The sequence below is a fragment of the Arvicola amphibius genome, chromosome 15 (assembly GCF_903992535.2).
Source record: "Arvicola amphibius chromosome 15, mArvAmp1.2, whole genome shotgun sequence".
NCBI classification, from domain to species: Eukaryota; Metazoa; Chordata; class Mammalia; order Rodentia; family Cricetidae; genus Arvicola; species Arvicola amphibius.
Genome location: NC_052061.1, coordinates 8,166,853 through 8,192,993, shown reverse-complemented (window position 1 = coordinate 8,192,993; position 26,141 = coordinate 8,166,853). Strand labels below are relative to the sequence as shown.

The 26,141-nt window shown below is 43.2% G+C and overlaps 1 protein-coding gene across 1 annotated transcript in view; it reads left to right on the top strand.

Annotated features, from left to right (window-relative positions):
• The window catches only part of Fto (FTO alpha-ketoglutarate dependent dioxygenase), a 349,758-nt gene that overhangs the window by 69,251 nt on the left and 254,366 nt on the right, over positions 1 to 26,141 (top strand). Inside the window, exon 2 of the mRNA XM_038312636.2 lies at positions 24,754 to 24,831. Within this exon, the coding sequence (XP_038168564.1) occupies positions 24,754 to 24,831 (78 nt within the window). The remainder of the gene's footprint in view (positions 1 to 24,753; positions 24,832 to 26,141) is intronic.

Here is a 26,141-nt window from a genome sequence, read left to right as displayed (position 1 = left end):
GTAGCTCCTCTCATTCTCTGCTACACACCTGTGCTCTTGCTTGACTTTTGTCTGTCCTCCATAGAAGGTGGGGTCCAGGAGACAGTGACTGTGCTGTGTAACTTGTCTGAGCTACAGTAGTGTAGACCAGCTCTCTTCTGTGAAACTGTACCAGGAGAAAGCATTATCCTGGTGCTGGCACTGTTTCTACATTGACAGGGTGTTTGAGGAACATTTTACATCGATATATGTATTTACTGAGTATTTACCAATGTCAGGTTAGGAACCAGCCCCCAGGAAACTGAGAAAACAGTCCTCCAGGATAACATAGTCTGGTATTGCTCTAAATCAATAGATAACTGTGTTTTCCTCCCTCAGAAAACCATTTTTATTCTTTCAAATGAACTGCTTTTTATATTGGTCTGATGGAATTTGGACCATCGGCTCTAGTCAGTCTTAACTGACTAATGTCCTTCCTTTCTGGGAACATTTAATTTTGAAGGGTCTTTTCCGCTAGCAGCTTCTTGGCAGGATAAAATACATATCTGGAAAATGACTGATTACTTTGGGCTTTTAATTTGATTTTGGAGTTTGTTTTGAGACATACATACTTAGGAAATCTGAGGTAGAGAAAACAGGGAAGAAGAAAAACGTATGTGTGTTTACAAAAACAAACGTTTAGTTTAAGGAGTCTTTCCAGTGTGGTCATCCATCCATCCATCCATTCATTCTGGTGCAGAAGATTTAATTGGGACGTTCTAAGCCTGCTGTCTATCTCTAAGCTACACCCAGTCACTCCAAGTGTGATTTCTTTTGACCTCTTTATCCTACTTCCTCATTCCGTCTGGAGAGCCCACGATCAGGGCCCTTTAAAATGTGATGGACACTAGGTGGCGCTGCAGCACTGCTCTCTGTCAACCGAGCCTCAGAACACTTGCTCCAGTTGACTGGATTTCTGGGTGTCAGGGAAATTGTTTTGTTGGTAATGGGCATAGTGTAATATATTCTTCTCCACCCAGTGCAGCTATTTAATGCCCTGAAACATGCCCCTCTGTGGCCATGGCCTGTTAACTATGCTTATTTGGTGTAATAATTAGCAGAATTTCTCACTAACAGGGGTACTTACCAACACCTCACACCTCCGCTGTGTTTTTGTACGTGATGGATTGTACATTCTCAGAAAAAGTTGGGAAGATCAAAGGTTAACCCGGGTCTAACAGGGCTACTTTCTGCACGTTTGTCCAGAATAGGTGTATATTAACTTGCTTCTGAGCCTCTTCAAACCGGGGTTGTGTGGAATACAAACATTTCCGAGCTTTTATGTAAGGGCTCAGTGAAGGTTTGTAAACATAACGCTGTTAATTTTCTACCTTGTAGAATGATAGAAAAATAAATGAATAGCTGCCTGCATTGGATGACACTTGCTGCTCAGAACTGTGTGTGTTGGGAGTGTGCAAGTATGCACAGCGAGCCTGGCACAAGCACTGCATCCCAGGTTAAAATGGGGAGAAGTTACACATGGGATTTTAATATTTTCCATGGCTGTAAGTTAGGCTCCATTTAATTCTTTGTGGTTTTGCAAGCCTTGCTAGGCTCCTACTATTTCTATGCCAACAATTTTATCATTTACAGAGCACGATCAGAATTAAGTGACAGAAGACCAAACAAGCTAAAGCTAAGTTGAAAGTAAGAAATGCTTTGGTTGGGCCATTAGCTTATCCTCCATGACCTTAGGCAGCCTGTTTACCATAGCTTTGCTTTGATTCTCCCGTTTCTTGCGTTTGGCACCATGCCCTCTGCCTGCCCTCCTGAGTCTGGTGAAAATGAAATGAGAACTCTTCACAATACTTTTGCTTGTATTTATTTCCCTAGCCCCGGATAAAAGTGAGGTGTGATTATAATCATGTAAGACAGCCAAGGAGGTTCCTGTGTTGACTCCAAGATGAATTATAGGAATTTTAAATGGAAGATTATTACAGCCCGAAGTCTCTCAGACTTTGCCACTCATGCTGGGGACATGTAATATTCCCATATATATGTATAGATATAATTTGCTGTTCGTCCTTGACCTTACTCTGTAGACCAGGCCGGCCTGTAACTCTCAAAGGTCTACCTGCTTCTGCCTCCCGAGTGCTTGGGAGTTTGCTCTGACGCTTTCTTTCCAAGTTCTAGCCCTGCACTTTTAGTCACCTGCCACTCTGCAGCTCCTGCCTCTGCTCATGTCTGTGTGTGCACCTATGGCGCACGTCTGGATTTAATGGCAAGATACGGCAATGAGGGGGTAGTTTCTGTATAGGAGCCTCCTGAGGAGCAGAGAAAGGAGCTCAGCCTGAGCCTCTAGAGCTGGGCTTCTGAAGCAGTGTTCTGGTCAGGGAGCCCCACATCTGCCACATGTGGGCAGGATAGGAATCAAGAAGCCATTTGTGAGACAGAACAGACAGCTGTAGCTGCAGCCAGGTACAGCTAGGAACGAGGAAGGTGCCACCATGACAACTGGGCTTAAAAGGATAAGTTAGTGGCCATTTCCTGGACTTTTGCTGAAAATTCAGTGTTCGCACAACCATGCTGTCTGCAGAAAAAGCCCAAGCTTCAAGACTCTTGTTTCTTTCTATCTTCTGAGTCTCTCAGAAGTCTTCTCAGGCCCTGGGCGTGGTGGGGCCAAATACTCAAACAGAGCCTTGGCTGCAGAGTGGCCCAAACCAGTATTCATTTGTTCTCGAGCACAGCGGATAGCTTAGCAAGTACTCTAACTGTGCTCAGTGGCGCTGATGTCCTCGTTTCGTGCATGGCTCCACCAGCCACTGTGCGAACTGTGTTCTCTACCATTTCCTCCGGCTCTCGGAGTGCTAGGTTCTCTAGTTTGGTTTCCCTGGTTCAAGCTCAGCCCGTGCCTCCCTGGGCTTTCTCAGTAGTCTCCTTCTCTGGCCCTCTGACCTCCAGTCTTGGTTCCTTTGAACTCACCCATATTATAAATAGAATAGAATTTAAAACACAGGGCAACAAATTACACACACACACACACACACACACACACACACACCTCTGCATGCACACCACATACACACCCTCCTCCCCCAAAACTATCCCTTCACTGTGTTCCTGACCTGCTCAAAAGCCTTTTGTGGCTGCTTATTCCATTCAGGATGGAATCCAGACTGCTCAGCCAGGCTCTCTGGACCTTCCCTAATCAGGACACAGCCTATCATCTCGCCTTATCTCCCACTCTCCCCTGCTGAAGCCCGGTGTTAGCCAAAGGTCTAATCACTGACTCTTGATCACCAGCTTTGATTACTGACTCGTTAGCAGTGCTGCCCTTATTACCTGGCAATCTCCTCCATTTGCTGCTTTCTTCTTCTCGTGGCTTTGGCACATGGTTTTTCCTCCTTTGTTCAGACTTCTTACGGCACTATTTGCTAAGGCGTTTTTATTTTATTGCCTGCACTGTTAGTTTTCTTTTCCTCTGTTTTTCATGGAAGCAGTATAAATATTTGTTATGGACTGATTGATTTGTTGATTCTGCATGGCTTTGACATCCACTTACTTGGGAAAGGGGGTTGGTGGAGGGTCAGTGTGGGGCTGCAGCAGAAGCCTGTCGCTATGACTTTGTCTTTTTGATTTCCAGTGAAAGGACAAATTAACTATTTGCTCTGAGCAAACGACTGCAGTGTTTTGTGGACTTAGCGTTTGAAAGGGACCCTGGGAGGGAGAGCCGGGGAGTTGAGCTCTTACCCCCGTTTGCTAGACTGGATGAGCTCCACTCTGAGACTGGATGAGCTCCACTCTGCCACAGCCTTGCAGTTTGCTTTAGTGCCGGCTGTGAAATCACAGTGGGGTTGGTGGTGCTTGCTTGCCAGAGAGGAGGAAGAAAGGGTCTGAGTTAAGTCAGGCATGCAAATTAGCCAGGCCCAAGAAATTTATTTTGTCTTCTCTTTGGGTTTTGTTTCTACTGGGTGAGAGGGTTTGTGTGTGCGCGCATGCGTGCGTATATGATTTGTTTGTGAGTACATGGGTGTGTGTGTGCAAGTATGCATGTCACTTGTGTGTTTGTGCATATGCTTTGTAGATGGTTGTGTCTACGCGTGTTTTTGTGTGCAAGCAGCTATTAAATATATTTGCTTTAGACTAGAAGTTCTCAAACTTTTTGTCTTACCAGCCCTTTTGTACTGAAGTTTACAGAGGTTCCCCAAGCCTCTTGTTTATGTGGAGGTTTGTGTATGTAGTTACTGTGTTTGGAACCAAGCAGAAGAATTATAAAACAACTTTATTCATTTAATAATAGCAGAGACTGTGACTTTTTTTATGAGAAGTAACTTTTCCAATACAAAAATGATCAAGAAGAGTGATGTTATTTTACATACTGGAATATCTCCTTATTGTCTAGCATAGTGCAAGCTATTCTCATATCTAATTTTACACACTGTTGTTATAATGTGTTGTTTTGATTGAAGTATTTGAACAAACAAGTCTCTATCAGGCATTGAAGACTGGAATATTTGAGTGTGCTTCTTAATGTTAAATGTTCATATTCTCCCTTGATATTATACTGAAAATTGACAAAGGACAGTTTATTTTTATTTATTTATTTAAACAATGTCAGTTTTCAGAATTAACAAATAATAATTGTGTATATGGAATGCATTGTCCTATTATGTCTGGTGCATGCGAATATTGTGGGATGGCCAAGTGAAACTAATTAGCATATCCATAATTTGCTTATCATTTATAATAGTCTTTTTACAACTTAGAAATTGTCCATTGATATGAACTGTAGTACCCAGGACTCACGCTTCTGTACACTCAAGTTTAGTAGCTGACTAGCATTTCTCCTTTAGACCCCAGTCCCGGGAGCGTCTGCAGACTGCTCCTCCACTGCTCCTCAAGTGTCCCCATGGAGACCATGCGTTCCTTTTAACCACAGATTAAAACAAGCAAATACTAACATTATGAGAATACCATTATTGATCCTGTGGGCCCTTTGCCAAACCAGCAGACCAGAGACTAGCTGGGCAGCTTTCTACAGGGCGCGTTCAGAGTGGGAGAAGAGCTTCAAGCTTATTTTTTCAAGGCTAATTTCTTCTTGATCTGGAACTTAGCCTGAATGAGGCCATCAAGGGGAGAAAATCTCCTTCCTGTTCTTCCATTTCTTAGCCTAGGATCAGAATTTCTGGCTTTGCTTTTTCATTTTTTAAATTTAGTTTTTAAAGATGTATTTACATGTATTTTATATGTCTGTGTACACCTGAGAGTACTGCCCATGGAGCAGGAGAGTTACAGGTGACTGTCAGCCGCCATGTGGGTGCCAGGAACTGAACCCAGGTCCTCCAAAAGAGTAGGAAGCTCAAAACAGCTGGCTATCTCTCCAGATGTAGGAAGAGTTCTCCCCCCACCATCTGCCTTTGGTGATAAATGTTCACCTAAGTCACCACAATGGTGGTAGTTGTTATTGCTTCTTAGGAGATTGATCGCCAACATCAAATGTTGCTCAAATAACTGTTTCTGCCACAAGGACCCGCTGTGGAGACTTTTGTAAGAAAGGCCTTTTGCAGAGCAAAGCCCTGTTTGGGGCAGCAAGCATACTCTCTTTCAGTCACTGACCCACTGCAAGCCTTTCTGTGTGTTTGCTCATGTGGATTTGCTTCTGCTCAGCGGTCTCCGAACCTTGAACACTGTCCGAGCTCCACAGAGCAGCTTCCTTCACTGCCAGAGTAGATTCCAGACGCAAGGCAGCAATTAAGCGAGCTTGTAATAGAAGACTCCCAATTTGCCAGTTTCTTTTTTTAACTTCTTGGGTGGTTGGGGCACATCATTGGAACAATTACTACATTTACTCAAGAGTTTGTCCTTTCTATTAAAAAAGATTCCAGCCAAGTGCCTTAAGGTGAGCGGAGGGGATTGTGTAACGGAGGCTCCTGCAAACCGGTCTTTGTTGTTGGAGAAGACTGAGTCCTTTGTGCTTCAGCTTGGCACCCAGCTTCAGTTCCAATTCAAGAGTCCAGCTCCTTTAGTGATCAATTCTCCATTGTGCTCTGAACTCGGTACACTCTCAGTTGACTGTTCAAGCCATCAGCTTCTTTGGAGAAATGGGGGCAGGGATGGCAGAAGAGCCCCAGTCCTTTGGTGATAATTTATAGTCAGTCCCCAAACCCCTTATTCGTGCATGATCACCAGGGAGAGTACTTGCGAGCACACTCGCTATGTGCTTTGCTGGCGTTTTGTACAGCTTTGCCTAATTCTCACGCAGGGTCTGGATGTGGGGTGGTTATAGTCCCTCTGTTGCTACCGCGACAGGGATATAAGCATGTACCAGGTCCCCTTTGTCTCACACCTGTGTGGTGGTCTGCCTTAGATCTTCACACCCTGTCTTTTGTAGCTCAGTCAGTTGGATTCAAGGTTTAAAGTTGTAAATGAGTTTGTGTTACTTCTATGCTTAAGAGCCTCAGTGGCTCTGAGTTGCACACGAGCTGCGGTCCTTTTTTGCTGGAGGACAGGCCCTACTCATTTGGCTCCTCCTGCTTCTGAGAACCACCTGTGGTCTGTTGGACTCCAGCTACAGTTCCTCATGTTGTGGGGACCCCCAATCATAAAATTATTTTTGTTGCTACTTCATAACTATAATTCTGCTACCGTTATGAATCGTAATATTAATATCTGCATTTTCCAATGCTCTTAGGCTGCCCCCGTGAAAGGGTCGTTTGACTCCACAAGGGGATTGAGAACTGCTGTCCTAGCGTGATTCAGGTGTCCAGGCCCCTAGTTGGTACTGTGGCAGAATTTCCAGATGTGTAGCTTTTACCTTCCCTTCCAAATCAGGTGAACATTTTTCAGGCTCTTCATAAATCAGTACCTTTCACTGACATCCACTGGGCTTAAAAGCCTTTGGGATGGAATGCAGCCCATTTTAATGAGAGGGTGACACTCGTTACTGCACGTAATTGGCTTGTTTATGAATATTGATACCAGTCCTCCTCCATCTTCCTTAGGTAGAGATCCCACAGGGATGGGAATCTCTTTCCTATTCGGCTCATTCCTTACCTCGTGTGTTATAGCTGGTGAAGCTGAATGAATGAATGAGCAAGTGTTTCATTGACAATTTCTTCAGATGCTTGTTTGTTCTGAGACAGAGCCTCACTGTAGAGAACATTTTGGTCTGGAACTCACCAGGTAGCTCATGCTAGCTTCAAACTTGATGTAATTCTCCTGCCCTTTGAGTGATAGGAATAGAGACATGAGCTGTTATGCCCAGCTTCCCTGGCAGTCTGAATACTGTCAGGATACTTGCGATTTCACCCATAGTGAACGTTGGTGAACCTACTGTATATGAGACACCATAGCAGACACAGAAATAAATGAGAGATGGATCAACTTCAAGGAGTTGATTAGTTCAAGTCTAAATACAAAACAACAGCATAGTCAGGATTAGCAGGTCAGCATCACAAGAGCACATTGGGCCTGCAGTGTTTATTTCTGAAATTTAATTGGAGTACATGCTTCATGACTTCCTATAGCAGTGGTTCTCAGCCTTCCTAATGCTGCGACCCTGGCATATAGTTCTTCCTGCTGTGGTGTCCTCAACCATAACATTTTCATAGCTACTTTATAACTGTAATTTTGCTACTGCTAAGAATCATAGTGTAAATAATTTTGGAGAGAGAGATGCTTGCCCAAGGGGTCGCAACCCACAGGTTGAGAAGCACTGCCCTCAGACTTTTAACACACATGTCCTGCGTGTTTTGGTACTTTACTTCTGCTGACATTTACTTCCTGTTTTTCATTCTATAGATGAGTGTTCTTTAAACCTGGCTGATGTGCACTCTGCCTCAGTGGCCTAGAAACAGTGCACACAGCCCTTCAGAATTTTCTCCTGTACTTCCTGGATCAGTAGGACCTGTGTTGCCTTGGAAGCCGTACTAAAAAAAAAAAAAATAATAAATAACTCATAAAATGTGGTTTTAGAACTTGGCCCTCATATTTTACATTAATAAATCTTTCTCAGAGATTTTATGTGCATTTCACTGCATGATGAGTCTAATAGCATGCTTGCTGGTAGCGCATTCCAAAAAGTCCCTGAGATTTCTGGAGATGAAGTAGCGAAAGTGGGAAAACGTCTGCCTAAGTTTAGCCAAACTCATCATAGAAGTTGAGTGTGGCTTGGTGACATGGTGACTTTCAGAGTAACTACTATTTTTGTGGGGGGGGGCAGGGTGGAACAAAAGAGGCGGGTTGTACTTTCCTAGGATTTCTCTGCCTTGTGCCAGAGGAAAGCTAGCTAGACATGTGTCAGCAGACCTGCAGCGAGGTGAGCTGTCAAGGCGTTGGCATTGATAGGCTCCTCTGGGTAGAACTCAGGGCATCCCACCAGCAAAAACGAAGACTTGACTTAAATGGCTTCACATTTGGGCCTTACTTACTATAATTGCTGAAGTGCTAAATTGGGCGTGACAAACCTAACAGATAATTGCCAAGTAGGTTTCCTTACCAGTCATTGAATAGGTAAATGATGTTCCTTCTGTTAAAGCCAACTAAAAACAATGGGAACTATATTTGGAGTTAGAATTTGCATATTGCAGGTGTAGTCACATGTATTTAAATGTTTACAGTGTGTCTGTTAACTCAGTACACTTGCCTCTGTCAAGATGCTCTGGAGTTTGTGAGGTACTGTGGGGGAGAAGTTGGAAGGGTGATTGAGAGAAATTATAAAAGAGGCTAGAACTCGAAAGAAAACCGTTTTCTTTGAGTTGGTAAATATTAGGTCACGTTTGGACAGCAGTCGTCTCTAAACACGTGTGTTACAGCTGAGCTTTTATTATTATCAGAGTTCCCGTGTGAAACTAGTCTCAGTAGTTTTCATTCATTAGCATTAAGCATAAAGCGGTCACGGCTTTATTGGAAATGTAAAAGTCCTGCTGCAGCATACGAGTCTCACTTCTGTGTGGGAACTCCAGCCTCACAGCACCCAGCCTTCGTGCTTGTGAAAGGGACTTTTGCCTCTGTGGTTCACACAGAGACCCACTGACATCAGCCACACTGTACCCAGCGTGGAGACAAAATTACTTTTGAATGAAAGAATGAAGAAAGTCTGCTTGGTTTTTGCTTCGTGAGCTTACATTCCACTGGGTGCGAAGATAACCCCTAGGACGAGGAAGCTGGTTTTTGTCAGGATGGTTTGGGAGTGAAGATATGGGACAGTGGCAGAAAGCTGGGAGGCGTGGGATAAAGGTCTCTATGACCTGGAGTAGGAGCCAAAGGGAGCTGTGCTCTGTCTGATGAAGCAAGAGAGTCCCAGAGTGGCACGGATGTCTGTGTGTTGGTGGAGGCCGCTTGTTCATCCCGGCTGCCCAGAACCAAAATAACCACACAGAAACTGTATTAATTAAATCATGCTTGGCCTATTAGCTCTAGCTTCTTATTGGTTAGCTCTTACATCTTAATTTAATTCATTTCTATTAATCTGTGTATTACCACAGGTGGTTGTGGCTTGCTAGCTACATGGCATCTCTCTGACTCCGCCTTCTTTTTCCCAGCATTCAATTTAGCTTTTCCTGCCTAGCTTTGCTCTGCCCTGCTATAGGCCCAAAGCAGTACATAGACAGAAGGACTTCCCATATCATCTGTGGAGTTCATTAGAGGAAATGATAGCAAGTGGCATGGTTCTGTATGCTTTTTAAAAAAGTTTCTGTGATTTGTCTATTTTTGATTAGGAGGTTATAGGTCCTATGAGAGAAACTGCTCTTTGAAGTAGAGGTGATAGTGGTTGTGGGGAAGGGCAGCCGAGGGATTGTTGGGCATAGCCCTGTTGTGGTTCCGTGGCTGCAGGCCCTTCTGACAGCATACATTCAAGGCAGAATGGCAGTGGATTCATGTTGTCTTTTGGCAGATCAGAGCAGAATGAAAATAAAATAAATCATTCAGACTCATTAATGAAGTGGGTTTCTGAAGAGATGGTCTCAGTCCTACTGCCTGCAATAATATGCTTTCTTAAAACACAAGCACCAGTCACGCATCTCAGATGTCTGAATAATTCTAGGTATCTTTTGACTGCTGTGAGCTCAGCGATCCATTTGGGTAGTCTCTGCAACTTGGAGGCTTTAATAGGTAGCAGTCAGAAGCAGAGGGGAAGAACATGGGAACATGCTGCAGTGCCGGTGGCTGGTGCTGTGGAGCCATTAGCTTTAAGTCTGCTAGGCTCCCCTGCTGTCGGAGCCCAAGGCAGCCAGGCAGCCGTCTGATATGAGCACGGACATTCTTGTCAAAACCCCAGCCTCCAGTTCTTAGGCAGCAGCCTTTGCTTACCAACACGTGTATCTTAGGGGCCCTTGTTATCTGCACCGTCACCTTACCAGACAAAGGGACAGTCAAGTGAAAAGGGCTCTAATATTGGCAGAAGAGCTAACACGTGACTGCCAGTTCCTCTTTTTAGGAAAGGCAACCAACATTTGCTAACATACGCTGATGCTGGTAATCTCCAAATGCCCTGGAAGGGTCTGTATGTGGAGTTTGGCTCCCACCACTTTATGGATAAGGGAGGAGTCTGGGGATTTGCCCATTAGCCACTAACTTAAGTTGTAACTTGGCTCACATTTAAGTGGCCAACTCAAATGTAAAAATAAATAAAAGAATAGCCTTTAGAATTGCCATCAGTTGCTTGCTTTTTTAAAAAAATAGATTCATATTTAGTTGCGCAGATTAAATTTGAGACCTAATGTTAAACAGGGAGGACTGATTAATTCTGTGTTGGTAATTTAATCCCCTCAACCCTTCAGATTTTCACTCTACTTTTTCTCCCTGTAAGACTAGCGCATTTAACTAATTATCCAAACCTCTGCCATCTTAGACGGCAGGGTGTGTTCTTAGCAAAACAGACAAGTCAAATGGAATCACGGCTAAAGCACACCACTGCGTGAGAGAGAAGGTACGTGAGTCTAGGCTCCATTGGAGTGAGGGGCTCAGAACAGGAACACCGTGTCCACTCACCAAGTCCAGTCAGGGGTTCCACTAACTCTGAGGCGTGGGTTTATTCTAGGGCTGTGTGTCCCCATGTCCATCCCTCCCCCAATTCCGTGTCCCTCCTTCTCTTAACCATGGTGGGCAGTTCAGATATGCCACGCTTTTGTTGGATGAAGTTTATTTAATGACTGAGTGACAAGCAATGAAGGAAGAAAAATAGGCTGTATTTTCATCCATTGATGTTCATTCAACGTTTATAGAATGCGTTGGCCTATCGAGAAAAGTGCAGATTCCCGACTTTAAGTAATTTAAAATGTGGTGGACATTCTACCCCTCAGTTGTTTTGCTTTCAGTTTTGCTTCCTTTCCTTTTAACTTCCTTCTCTTATCTTTGGCTATGTATTCTTGATATAAAATGGATTTTATTTATGCCTAGTTTCTGTCTTCATCACCCTAAATTTTTGGGGACGGTTGGCGTTTTCTCCTTTTCACCTCTCCCTGTACTGTGCTTCTTCGGTCTCGAGGGCTGTCCCCTGTGCCGTGTAGGGGCCTTGAGGCTTGTGTCCTTTGCTTGCTTGTACTGTGCTGGGTCAGTTATGTGTGTACACACACTGCCTTTTCTCCTTCATGCACATTATGTAAGAAATGAGAACCAGGCCTTTGAGTAAGTTAATCACATGCCACATTTCACTTTGGAAATTAAATATGTTAGTTTAAGACTGTAGTATGTTTGTAAAGCTGAAACGCACTACAAAGGAGAGCTTGGGAATAGCTCAAGATTTGTCATAGTTGTCTGCCTTAAAATGTCCATGTTTGCTGCCATAGTTTCCTATCTGAATGTGTTCACTGACATGCCTCCAAAGCCGAGATTTCATGTACCAAATTTCAGCCTAGATTGAATTTTCTGCATGGGAGAGATACCCTGTAAATGGAGCCATTGGCACCGTCTTGTGTGTAATGTAACTAGCGGGCAGCGCAGTGATGAGCTGCAACATGAGCTAAGGTCTGCAGACTGCTCGGAGAACACGGCACAACCCTCCCCACTCTTGATCTAGGTCGCTCTCCAAAAGCAACAAGTACTCCTTGTCTTTTCGGAACGCTGTCATGGAGCTGTAAAGCCTGTGGTTTGTACTTAAGATCCCTCCGCTCCCTCAGCCTAGGAACACTCCACGGTTCTCTTGGAGTCTGATGAAACTTTCCTAACTTTGAAGTTAGAGGAGGCTCTCATTTCTGATTAGGCAGTTGTAATTTTTTTTTTTGGCTCATTTCATGATGCCAGAAAAATCATGCATGGTTCCATATTTGAAGACTAGCACAGGCCTCAGAACCTCAAGATCCTCCTTGATTTAGAAAGCACATCAGCGGACATCAGCTGCTCTTGAGTACTGTGACTCCTAGCTTCCTGAGCTTTTAATTTCTTTAAGCTTCCCTCCCTCCCTCCCTCCCTCCCTCCCTCCCTCCCTCTCTCCCTCCCTCCTTCCTTCCTTTCTTCCTGTCACATGTACTTTTCATAGTATTTTAACACTTAAAAATTGCAGCCAAATACACATAAAATGGCTATTTTAATGAAGCAGGCCGGCGGCCCTTAGCTGACTGATGTATTGTGCATTATCTCCACCATTCCTTTCCAGCGTCTCAGCATCAGACATTGAGACTTTGTGTGCACCGCACCTTTTAGACATTGAACAGCTTCCCATTTCTGTTTTCCCTCAATCCCTAGTAACTAGGATGATAAGTTTCTAGCTCTCTTTGTAAAATACTTATTTTATCATGTGTAGGTTTTGCTGGTATGCATGTATGTCTGTGCACCATGTACATGCAGTGCCCGTGGAAGCTGGAAGAGAATGCTGTAACTAGAGTTACTGAGAGCTCTGGACTGCCATGGGGTGCTAGAATTGAACCCGGGTCCTCTGGAAGAGCAGCCGGTGCTCTTAACCACAGAACTCTCTCTCCAGTCCCAGTTTTCTACATCTTTAAATCCAACAATTCTAGGTACCCAACGCCTTTGGAATCATACAGTATCTGTCCTTTTGTGACTACTCTCATTAAGATAATCTCTTCAGGATTCATCTATGGTATAAAACGTATAAATTTATTTCTTTTTAAGGCTGAATAATATTCCATGGTGTGTATAAATGCAGTTTGCTTAGCATTCATGCACTGTGGACACTGGGTAGCTTCCATCATAGGCTCTTGTGAGCAATGCTTCTGTGAACACAGATGCTTTGAGTCCTTGTCTTTGCTTGAATAGGGGTTGGTAAAAGTGTGCAAAGCGAAATGGAAGAGGAGCAGGGGAATACAATTCTGAATTATGTGTTAGGCCGACGCTGCTGTTGACATGGGACTGGAAACAGGAGAAACAGAGCATGGGATGTCAGAAAGGAAGATGCTGACTTTGATTTTGGTCTTTTTGAATCCCAGGTGTTGGTGAGGATTTTCAAGGCAGTTTTAAACACAGATTTGGGTCAAATGTGAGGGTTTGAGAATTACCCTTAATAACCTCCTTCTAAGACTAGGCAGCCTGAAGGATTTCTATGCCACGAGAGACTGTGAGTCCCGACCACCTCTGTCTACCTTTCCCATGTTACTCTACTTAGGTGTTTTGTCCCAACAGTGAGAGAAGTGACTAACACGCCAGGATTAGTTTCGTCGTATAACTGGAAACAGTAACTTCGGAGCATCAAATGCACGTACGGAAATAAGATTAAATGTCTGCTAATGAAGTTCCAGGGTTCTAGTTGATGCTTCAGTCAAGAAGTAGTGAAACTAGAAAGAGCATATTGACTTCTCTGGAATCCTGTTTTATATTATAAACTCCTCTGGTAGTTTTTAAATAAGCCATTCCTTTAGATATTCTTCTCTAATTTTCAGCAGTGTCAGAACTACTAGTTGATCTGTAGTGGGGAGCTGTGGGCCAGCTTCCCGCTGCCCAGCTCCCAGCCACCCGCTAGCTTTATCCGAAATAATTACACGGAAACTGTATTCTTTTAAAGACTGCCTGGCCCATTATTTTCAGCCTCTTACTCACATCTTGACTAACCCATATCGAATAATCTGTGTAACACCATGAATGGTGTCTTACTGGGAAGTTTCTAGCGTATGTCTATCTTGGGCTGGAGCTTCATTGCGTCTGGCATCTCTCTGAGGAGAGGCACAGCAGTCTGACTAACTTAGGAGAGGCGTGGCATCTGACTGAGCCATCTACCTCACTTCCTTCTTCCTGTTCTGTCTACTCCACCCACCTAAGGGCCGGTCTATCAGATGGGCCAGGCAGTTTCTTTATTAATTATCCAATAAAATCATCAGATAGATAGAAGACACACCTACATCATTTCCCCTTTTTCTGTTTAAACAAAAAAGAAAAGCTTTCACTTTAACATAGTAAAATTACATATAAGAAAACAGTTATCAAGTAAGAATTACAGTTACAATATTTATATCTACTTTATCTTTTATCATAACTAAGGAAAACTATAACTATCTATTTATTCTTCAACTCCATCAAAGACTCCAGAAGGATATAATATTACCTAGGTGAACAAGAAGTAAGCTACTTCCAAAACTCTAGAAATCATAGAGACATCTTGCTACCTGGACAGTAACCCAAAGTTCTTTTGTACCATTGGGGCATCCATCTTCAGCCTTCAGGTCCATAGTTTCCAGCAGACATTTCCACGAAGCAGGAAATTTCGAAGGCAGTTCAGTCACTTTCTGCTGTGTCTTGCAGAATGTCTCACAGACTCTTTCATGAATCAGGAACCCCGAAAGATCATCTCACTTTTAGGCAACTTCAGCAGTCCTCTCTCTGAGGGTTCTTTGTGTCCAGTTTATGCCAATAGTCCAGGCAAGAGCAGTTTCTTGCCAAAATGGCTATCAAACTCCATAAGTAGCCTCTTCGATGCCCATCTTCCTCTTGAAGTAGCTGGTGCTGCCAAAGGCAGACGTGTCTCATTGTCATGAAAAACCCTAAGTTATTAAAACATTAAATGCCATATTCTGTAGTCATTGAAAGATATTAGGAATGCCTGTCTAACTGAAATATATCTCTATATATCTAGAAAATCTAACATAACTACAAGCTTGACTATTATCAATGATTATCCATTAACAACCTATATTTCCTAATTATACATTACATTTTTAAATGAACTACACATTCACAATACCTTAATCATTATTAGAAATACATATACATATAACAAAATTGTATCACTAAAGCAAAATCTATATCAATGCAAATTATTCATATCTATATCATATCCCCCTTTAAATGTAAAAGGACATTTATAAACAATATTTGGGAACATGGGCGCAGTTATTTCTCTCCAAACTGCTTCCTGCTGAATGGGGGCGCTGTTAATCACATCTTTTATGTTGTAAGCTATGTGCCATGTTCATCTCAGTCATCAGTTGCGTAAAGTAATTTTTTGAGGGTGTTCACAGCAACCTTCAGGAGGGCGTGGTCTATCATACCATATTGGGATAGAAGCAATCCATAGGGTCTCATTTTCTGTAAAAACAAAAGAATCTCTTTTCCAAAGTTTCCAAATTTACCCACCAAAATCGGTAGAACTAAAGCCGTAACTTTGGCGGCTGGATCCAGCCCATGCCTTAGCTTTCTAGCCTAATGGTGGAGGTGCCTGCAGGAGCCTTGTTTATCGCCACAACTCTATGGCATTTCAAGATCATATCCTTAGATCCAAATTCTGAAGTCAAGGTATTTTCAAAATATCTATGTTGGATTAGTTCAGCAGCATTTATAAACAAATATCTTTTAGCAGCTGTTGCTCCTTCCTCAGCATTTAAACAATTCAACGAGAGCATAATAGCATACAGTATCAAGATTTTCTGTGTATTTTCCATCTTTGTGTGGCTTTATTTTAACCTCTATTTCATTTATTTTTACTTTTACTTTTTTGAGACAGGTTCTCTATATATCTTTGGCCTGGGATAACTCTTTAGACCAGGCTGTCCTTGAACTCTCAGAGATCCACTGTCCCTGCTTCCCAAGTGCTGGGAATAAAGGTGTGTGTTACAACACCTTGAACTCACAGAGATCTGTCTGTCTCTGCCTCCCAGGCATTCGGATTAAAGGTGTGTGCTACCACACCTTGAAGTCACAGAGGTCAATCTCTGTCTCCCAAGTGTTGGGATTAAAGGTGTGTACCACCACAAAAAACTACTTCCTTCTTTTTAATTTTAAGAACTGTCATCTTTAGCCTGCATATATTTTCAACACATTGTAAACCATTTTGATGTTTTCTTCGACTTTGAATCTTTCTTTTACTGTATATCTCTCTTTTTGTGACCACATAAGTCTTTAATTTACCCACCAAAATCGGTAGAACTAAAGCCGTAACTTTGGCGGCTGGATCCAGCCCATGCCTTAGCTTTCTAGCCTAATGATGGAGGTGCCTGCAGGAGCCTTGTTTATCGCCACAACTCTATGGCATTTCAAGGTCCCTGCCAGCAAGCAAGCTGCAACAGTGTCAAACAACAGTCAGGACTGCCTGCTTGAAAGAGTCAGAGTTTGCCCTGGCAGTACAGACCAGAACGCCAGCATTTTAAAACAGCACAACTTTTTTCCTGCTACAGCTGAAAACCGAAAACACACGTTCAACTTTTCATCAACACCATTTAAGTGTTATGTGGCAGGACCTCTTAATGAGCTGCAGGGTTTTGCAGCTGAAGCTGAGTCAGGAAGCCTCTCTTAGATGAGAACGCTTGCTCAGACCCGAGAAATTGCTGTTATCAAGAAAACATGCTTTAGTCTTTCCCAAGCTTTCTCAGGCTTTCTGCGGATTCGGTTATCCACGTGGGCGCCATTCTGTGGTTTTTGTTGAATTTAAAAAAGTTTCCCTTGAAAGAGAACTTTTTGAGACCAAGAAATACAGCAGCTAGCTTGGTCGAATCCTAGGCCAAGTGTTGCTGTCTTAATTAAGGAGTACATGGAAAGTGTCATGTTATCTGGGATGCATGAAGGCAGCTCCGCTGGAGACCCAGTCCTTCCCTAGACAGCTGCTCAGCAAAAGGAGAAACGAAGGAAAGGCTGAATGATCAAATTACATAGACTTCGAGCTCGATGTCTTGCCGTAGTAACTGAGTAGATTCGTAGCTGTAGATGGAAGAGAGGGATAAACAAGGGTGGAGGCGGGGCGTGGGGAGTGGATAAAAGGCCCTGCCATGAACTTCACAAAGAGCTACTCCAAATGTTACTCAACTGGCTCAGAGAACGAGCAAGAGTAGTGTTTTTCATTAGTCATTTTGTCAAAGTGTGCAAGCTTGGTAGTAAGTGCCATTTGAGGAAATACAGAAATGGGACTTGCTACTGATGAACATGTGAATCGATAGCAGGAGGCCAGTGTTACTGTGTGAGAAACCTTCAAGGTCCCATGAGTCACTTCAGCCTGGGTAATCTCCTGCTAAGAATCTCTGTCCTAAAGAATCCTTTGCCTTCCTGCTAAGGCATCACAGTATGTGAGTGCCCTCTGCTCCAGATACAGAGACGGCAGGTGTAAGATGTTAAAGGAATAAACAAAGACAATGATTGCAAGACTGTAAAGAAGACGGCGTTATGCCCCAGAAGGAGCTGTCCAGAAAGGGTAGTCAGCTGGGTTAAAGCCTTGATCCTGTGGAGTCCCTGGTTCTGAGACAGAAAGTTCAGTGGGCGTGGAGTAGACTGACCCCCTGAAGCCAGGGCTTGGCGGTGAAACTTCACTTTTTCAATGGGCGGTTAAAAGAAGTCTCCTGACCCCAGGAGGGCTATGGTTTATTTTGGTCTGTGTGTCTTGAGAAGCAGAAGAGAGCCTGTCTTCCATGAGTGGAATTAGAGTGGGAAATTAGGGGGAAGGAGGTAAAATTATGCTGCTGTGTAGGACCATCACGTAAAGTTTGGTCCTGGATCATCAGCATCCTGGGAGAGGCAAGATAGAACTTCTGTGGGCCCACAGGTGAGCGCAGGTGAGCACAGGCAACCGCAGGTGTAGTGAACCACCAACGAGAAAAAACAAACGCAAAAGCCTTCAAAATACAGTTCCATTAACAATTGAAAATAAGTAGAGCAGCAAGTAACAGAACCAAAAAATAAAAAAAAAAATAAAAACTGTCCTGTGAGAGATTAATATATTTTATGGACAAATCAAAGACAAAAAGACGCATGTTTATGTTGCTCCAGGGATTACATCATTGCCAAAACCCAAAATCTAGAGACTTTGATCCACTCTGCTGCCCAGCCCTCATGGCCTCCTGCATCACTGAAGAAAAAAGGTGACCTGACCAAAAAAATAAGAAAGGAAGGAAGGAAAATTCACCAGTAAACACTACCAGGTGGGCAAGTCCAGCCCAGAAACAGAAACAGCAGGAAAAACCAAGAGAACGCATCTCACCTACAGACTACCAATCCCATAAGAACAGGCACTCATGAAAACGAGCTGGAAGTACTGCCATACGCAGAATTCACACAAGTGTTTACAGCTATGTCCAGTTAACCCAAAGAAGATGTGACTCTATACCTCCTAGAAGAAAAGAAAGAGCTGAATTAGACAACTGTCACTTTAACAGAGACAGACAATTTAATAAAGAGCTAGAATCCCAGGAAACAGTGCTGCAGTAGTGAACGGAGCAACTTAATGAGCAAACCTTCTTACAAGAAGAGAAAGTAGAAATCTAAAATGTTTGTAAATATTTGGAAATTTCAGCTATATGAAAAAGAACCAGTTGTAAGTTTTGGAAATGAAAAACATTGCCCTAGAAGTAAATTGTTAGCTTTGAGACAGGGTCTTGCTGTAATTCATCCTGACTTTGAACTTGGGATATTTCTGCCTCAGCTCTGGTGCTGCGATTACAGGTGTGCCCACCATATTTACCATAGAGAATGAACTCCATGGACGGGATGAATGTTAGACATCACACATTTACAAGAAAAAGGAAGACTTGAAGGTGTTCTGAGGAATTCACATAGAATTTAGCTTAAAAACACAAAGGGTTAAAAAGAAAGGGCAGGAGATTTGAAGTCTAGATGAGGAGGTTTCAATTTATGTTGAAACTATAGAATAAAAGGATACAATGGAAAATATCCCTAAATATGTGATCGAAAGGAAACAAAATGGTAAATTCTATAGATCTGTAGATGCTAGCAGATAGGGGATGATGTCTCTGAAACGCTTATGGAAAATCATACTAAATTTTTAAATTTTTTAATTAATTTTTTTACATGTGAGTGTGGTGGACGTGTTTGTATGTATGTTCATGTGCATGTAGGGGGCAGAGGTGAACATCTGCCTTCCTTGGTTGTTCCTTACCTTGTTTTTTGAGACAGCGTCTCTCACCGAACCTACGCTTGTTGATTTGGCTAGACAGATTGACCAATGAGCCCCTGAGATCCCCCTCTTTGCTTTCTCAGCATGTTAGATGGGAAATCCCAGGATTATAGATGTTCATTGCAAGGACAGTTTTTACATGGGGCCAGTGTGTGTGTGTCTGAATTCAAGCCTTCTTACGTGCGGGGTAAAAACTTCACTGACTGATTTATCTCACTAGTATAGTGTGGTTTTTTTTAAATTAAAGTTTATTTTTATGTGTATGGGTGTCTTGCCTGCATGTATGTGTGTGCATCATGTACATGCCTGGTCACCGGAGCCAGAAGAGGGCATTGGATCCCCTGCAACTGGAGTTGCAGATGATTGTGGGCCACCATGAGGGTGCTGGGAACTGAACCAGGGTTCTCTAGAAGGCAACCAGGGCTCTTAACCACTGAGCCATCTTTTCAGTTCCCTAATGTGATTATTTATTGAACGAAAAAAGAAATGAAAAAGAAAAGACATGACCGCTTCTAGGAATAGTGGAGCAGAAAGTTTACTGTAGATAATAGGAGAGCATAGCCAGAAACAGGGACATCTGGGAAATAACCCTGAGCCATGTGAGGAAGAAGAGGAAGGGACCAAGAGAGGAGTCACCAACCAAGATGGGTGGCTTGGGCCAAGAGGTTAGAGGAAAACAGATCAGGAAACCAAAATGCTTGGATTATACAGGGAAGGGCAGATTATCCCCAGGGCTGGAGAAGTTTAGGGTAGGGGGCTGGGTATTCCAGCCATGCCCTGTAACAAGTCAGACTAAGGGCAGCTGGGAGAACATGGTGGCCAGGTCCACTTTGATGTGTTAATAGGCACTTCAGCCCTTTGTCCTGGGTTTGACATCTGTCTTGGAACTGGCTCTGTAGACCAGGCTGGCCTCGAACTCACAGAGATTCACCTGCTTCTGCCAAGTGCTGGAATTAAAGGCGTGTGCTACCACTGCCCGGCTTTTTCTTCCCTTCTCTTTCTCCTTCTCCTTCTCCTTCTCCTCCTTCTCCTTCTCCTTCTCCTTCTCCTCCTCCTCCTTCTCCTTCCCTTCCCTTCCCTTCCCTTCTCTTCCCTTCCCTTCCTTACCCTTCCCTCCCCTTTCCTTCCCTCTCTTCTCCCCCATCCCCTCTCTCCCTCCCATCCAGCCATCCAGCCATCCAGCCATCCAGCCATCCAGCCATCCTTTTACTGTTTACATCTACTGCTGGGTTGCTCTTTTTATTTTTATATACCTGCCCATCTATTGTTTTGCCATTGTTGAAGTATATCACATTTCTCCACCCTCTTCTGACTGTCATACTCTCTACAGTTAGTATTATTCTCATATTTTTCCTATATAAATATGTCTTTTCCTTTTTCTCTTCCTGCTTTTAAGGATATTCTTTATTTCACTGTCCTTAAATAATGTGGTTATGAAATACTTTTTAAAAAGCTCTCTCTCTCTCTCTCTCTCTCTCTCTCTCTCTGTGTGTGTGTGTGTGTGTGTGTGTGTGTGGACTTTTAGATGTTAGTAAATTTGGAAAATACTTGGTCACTATTCTTTCTTTTTCCCATCTTCTGTCTTCTCCTTTGGCTGTTTGAAATGTCTGTGTTTTTCCATCGTCTGAGGAGCTACTGACTCTCTTCTGTCTGCACCTCATGTGTGTGCTTTCCCTTTTGTGTCTTTAGGCTCCTCCTCTTCCCATTCCACTTCTAATGCTGAGACTCCTCGGTTCTCCTTTTTAGAGCACTGTTACTTTTATTCCGTTCCTCACCTGCCCAGACTTCCCCGACTCCCGGTTCTTCACACTGCAGTTCCCTGCACTCTTCTAACGTGTGTCTGCCCGCTCTGCCTCCACGTCCCTCTGCAGGCTGGTCTCGGGCTGCTCCTTTTTCTGTGATGGCCTTTGGTTTGCCTTTCGCCATCTCTCCATGCAGCACCTCACCGTTTTCACTGACGATGCCTGGATCTTGTTCTTGGTGTCATTTAGTCTTCTGATCGTCATTAAGTGAGTCCTTGAGGATTCCTGAACTCAATTTGGTCTTGCTCTTGAGCCTAGTCAGGAAGAAGAGAGTGGCGTGTTTTGAGGGTCAGTGATCCTGCAGTGGAGTCCTTGTGAGTTCCTCTTGGTGTCGTGAATCACAAGGCTCTTCTCTTTTGCCTGTTTTTAAATCTCGAGCTGTTAGAGCAGGGCGGTCCACGGGTTCAGGAACAGCTTTAGTTTTAAAAGTTGAAAAGTAGGTTTAATTTTAACTAAAATTTAAAAGTATTGTGTTTTATATGATACCCTTATATCAAAAATTAAAAGGTTTTTGCAAGACATAACTTTTCTTGCCTTGGGAACGTGTGGCATGTGGTGAGACTGTGTGTAGTCCTTGGGAAGTGAGAGTCATCTCGCTATGTGACCCTTGCTGGATACGTCACAGCTTTGCGGGGACCTTGCTTTCTTCCTGTGTTCCAAGTCTTTTCAGTTTCCTTGTGCTAAATCTCAGGTTATCATTATAGCACAGCTAGTTAAACTGTGGCACACACATACACGTGCGCACAAGAATATATAAACCTCAGGTGACCATTCCAGCACAGCTAGTTAAGCTTCACACACACACAAATAAACCGTAGGTGACCATTGCAGCATTGCTTGTTAAGCTGTGACACACATATACATGTGCATTTATGAACCTCAAGTGACCATTATAGCATAGCCAGTTAAGCTATAACACACACATCCATGCACACATATGTGTAAACCTCAGGTGACCATTACAGCACAGTTAGTTAAGCTGTGACACATGTACATGTGCACATACATATATAAACTTTTATGAAAAGTGTTTCTAAAATTCTCCTGTATTTTATTCAGGAAAATTAGTATCTGGAGTTCTCAAGTAGGGTTGACTTAAAGTACAATTAGTTGGATTTATATAGATTCCATTGCTTGCATCTATAAATATTAAATGCAATTTTTCCAACACAAATAAATAAGAATGCATGGTTGCCAAGTGTATTGAGGGCTTGTCCTGTGCCAAGCACTGCCCTTACTGTTTGTCTGTGTTGCTTCCTTTATGCCCTGCAGGGAGCTGAGCCCAGATTATATCTCCATTGGGGAAATTGCCCTGGAACTCGAGTTTGGCTCCTAAGCTCACGCTCTGTTGTCTAGAACATCCTCCCCCTCCCCTGAGTCCCACCTGCCTGCCATCTGCATAGTTCACAAATCGCAGTATTTGCTATTGTACATGACTGAGTGTTACCTCTTCATAGCTGCATTGCAGATAGAAACCCAAGGTCGAGAAAGATTGACTGAGGCATATATACACTTTGGAAGTTACAAGTTTGTGCCCTCAAATGTACTTGTCCTGTTTCTTTATACAGTGCTACATTTTTGTTAAGAACGGGGATGGGAATGCCAACTCATGTAAATATTGAATATATTGCCTTTACTTCCTTTGGCTCAGCTGCTTCCTACTTCTTGAGAGGCATCTTCTTACTCATTCAAACCTTGTTTAAGGACCAGGTCACTCTCCTACTTGCTTCAGCCTTGCAAGACACATTGTATTTCTTACAGTGCATGTTCTTTAATTTTAAGAAAATTAAAATTTTTGACCACCCTAAATTATCATGTACAATTTAAAAACTGTAGCGGGGAATGCTGGATATAATGGAGTATACCTCTAATTCCAGCATTTGGGTGACTGAGTCCGGGGGATACCTGGATTTGAGGCCAGCCTAGACACATAGCAAGTTTCAGGCTGGCCTGCTATGCTGTCAGGCAAACAAGCAAACAACATCATATGCACATATGTACATGTGCACGCACACACGCGCGCGTGTGAGCACATACACACACATACATACACACATAAATAACAACGGAAGCAGAATGTTTTGAATTCCTGTAGAGGAAAGCCATTGCTGTTCTGCTTTCTCCATAGTAGGAGTGTTCTTAAAGAATTTTATCCTTTGGTACAGCCTTTTGGGCGTCTTTAGCCTTACACATGTCTGGTGGTCTGCACCTCAGCTGAGCTGAGAAATGTGTTTCCACAATAATTTACTTGAAGCATTAATTACAAAGAGGTCCATTCTCTGTTGATGCCTGTTGGCCTCTGAGGCAGATCTCTTGCTCTTCAGCCTGTCTTAGATGGAGTATGGATTTTCTCTTGGAAAAAAAAAATATATATATATATATCCTTATACATGGATTAGCTTTAATGATAGACTCTCAGCAGAGACTTTTAAGGTGGCATCTGTAAGGTGGACCTTCTGAATTATTCAGTGTTTAATTTTTTGGTGGCATTTATAAATATTGTAGTGCTTTGTGTTTATAGGAAGTTCTAAGAACCAGTGAAAGGATCACAGGGGATGCAGGCTTCCCTGAGCTTCAAATGAAATCCAAGCGTAGGCTTTTGGTTACAGTAGTGATAGGGTACATAAGTGTGAGATCTATATTCATGGAAATATCATTAGTTCTTTTTAGGCTACTGCTGAGAGCAGGGAAAGCATTACCTAATTAGTAAATTAAATGATTTGTCCTATGCTACTTTTCTAAGTCTTTCCTAATGATCACTGATCACAGCTTAATTAGGAAATCGTTCAGCATTATGGGTAAGAAAATGCCATCAAAATAGAAGACTGATTGCACAAGTGGAATCGTGTGCGAATTGAACACACTGTTTTGTTTTTATAAGTGTACTAGTGAGATTTCTATTCCCTTTGTGTTATCTGTTTTGAAAGGTCTAGAAAGTTTGGGTCAAAAAGGGATGTTTATTTGGAACTGCTCTGGTTATAAGAGATTTGTGAGTGAAGGCTGCTTTCCTGGTGTGGAGGGGGCTAACACTCTGGGCTGCCATGTCTGGTTGTCTGAGTGTGAGCTGCATAAAATCAGTGACTTAAGGAGTTGCAGGGTATAAAACAGATTTTGTGTGTGCTAAGCTGTACTCTTTTGGGTAGGCCTGCACTGGTCTGGAGCAACGACACACCTTCCTGTTCTTATAGTGTTTCATTGCTGCCTATCAATGGCCCTGGGGATGCTCTTTCTGCTATTCTTTCTTCCAGATATGAATCAACCTCCCCCCCCCCCCGTGTGTGTGTGCATGTTATACTCACATGGTATATTTGCCACATGCAAACATGGGCCGTGTAGATGCCTGAATATAAGGTGAAGCATTGCAAAATCCCTTGTTGCAATTACCTGTCCTATTAGTATTGACTGATTCGTAGGTCACCTAGGTCATGAGAAAGACCCCGGTGGTAAAGATGCAAGAGGAATGATTGGAACTGTGTCATGAAGTGTGACAGGGAGCAGAATTAGTTTTGAAAGAATGCTTTATACATCTTACAATTTAAAGTGTGTATGCCTCGGTTGGTCTGTTTTAGAATTGGTTCTTAATGTATGTCTTTAAAAGTTTACACATTCAAGTTCATTAAGATTTGTGTGTGTTTTATTGGAAAATAATATATTGGTCTATATTTGAAGTCATTTTATACTCACTAATATGTAATTCTTATTTTTAACCAGAAACTGAGGCTTCTTGAGGAGCTTGAAGACACTTGGCTTCCTTACCTGACCCCCAAAGATGATGAGTTCTATCAGCAGGTAGGATGTTTTAATATTCTGTAGGCTCTGTATTTGGTCAGTGAAGCTGCTGGGCCCAATCCCAGGCTGTGCAGAGGGTGCAGGGCACATGCCTTCCCTCACGGCCTGCTGTGTATGCGGACTCTGCCTAGGCACCGCACACCATTTTCACCTCCCAGCATCCATGGCCCTTCCTACCTTCGCACCTCTCCGCTCACGCTGGCTTTTTGTTTGTTTTCTTTTGTTTTTGTCCTGCATAGAATTTACCCTTGTCCTCTCCTCCTGTTGCTGGGCAGCTGACCCTTTAAGAGGTCGTTAAGGCCTTGGCTCCTGTGTGAAGCTTTGGCCCTCTGTCTGAAGCTGCACCTTGAGACTGTGCTGCGCAGCCTGCCTAGCCCACCGAACAGCAAGATTGGAATTCTGCATCTCAAACTGAATTCTGCATTCTTCCCTTATATATGACTAAAAAGATTCAAAATCACTCAAATTGGAATGGGAAAAGGGATTAATTGGCATCACTTAATGTTGGTGTGCCCAGCCCCTCAAAAGCTGTCCCTGACCACTCTTTTTCTGGAGTTCTGGGTTTGACAGTCCCATGGCTGAGTTGGCTCTAACCTGATAGCCTGGGAGGACTTGGACAGCTCAAGGGATATGTGTTCTTCAGCATCTGAGGTTGTAGGAGAGGCTGGTGGGCTCTTTCTTTATGGTTGCCCCAGATTCCCCAGGCAGTGACTGGGTTAGCGTGATTAGGCTCACTCTGTGTGCTATTGATGTGCCTCTCTGGACTAGGGTTCAGTGGGGCCTTCTCACTCAAGCTGCATGGGGAGTGGGGGGAAAGACAGATGATATCCAGAAATAAAAACTGAATTTGTTTCCGAATAAGAAGGGACAGGAGTGCTAGACGAGCAAAATATGGTGAAATTTCACCTATTATTTCCTGTTTGAACATATATTTGAAATACGGGAATAGAACCATATCACCATTGGTAGTGCCGGCTTGTCTGTAGTAACCTTGACAATCAAGGGAGGGAGGGTAGAAGGCATTTGCCCACCTGGAGTCTGATTTCTAGGTCACTCTCATTTCTAAGTCCTTGTCTTCAGCTTACGGGCACTCTCAGGTCTGTGGTTTTCTTTTCTGCCCTGGCTGTCCCTGAAATCATGCCAGCTTCAGGTTTACAGTGAACTGTCATTGCATCTTCTCCCTCAGTCCTTTGGGAATTACCCCGCCGGATGTTTGTCTCTCCTCCGGGTAGCTTTGCAGCTTTCCCTGTGGAGGCTTCCCGCTCCACCTTCTGTCAGTCGGTGTGTTCCCTTCCTTGCAGAACACATGT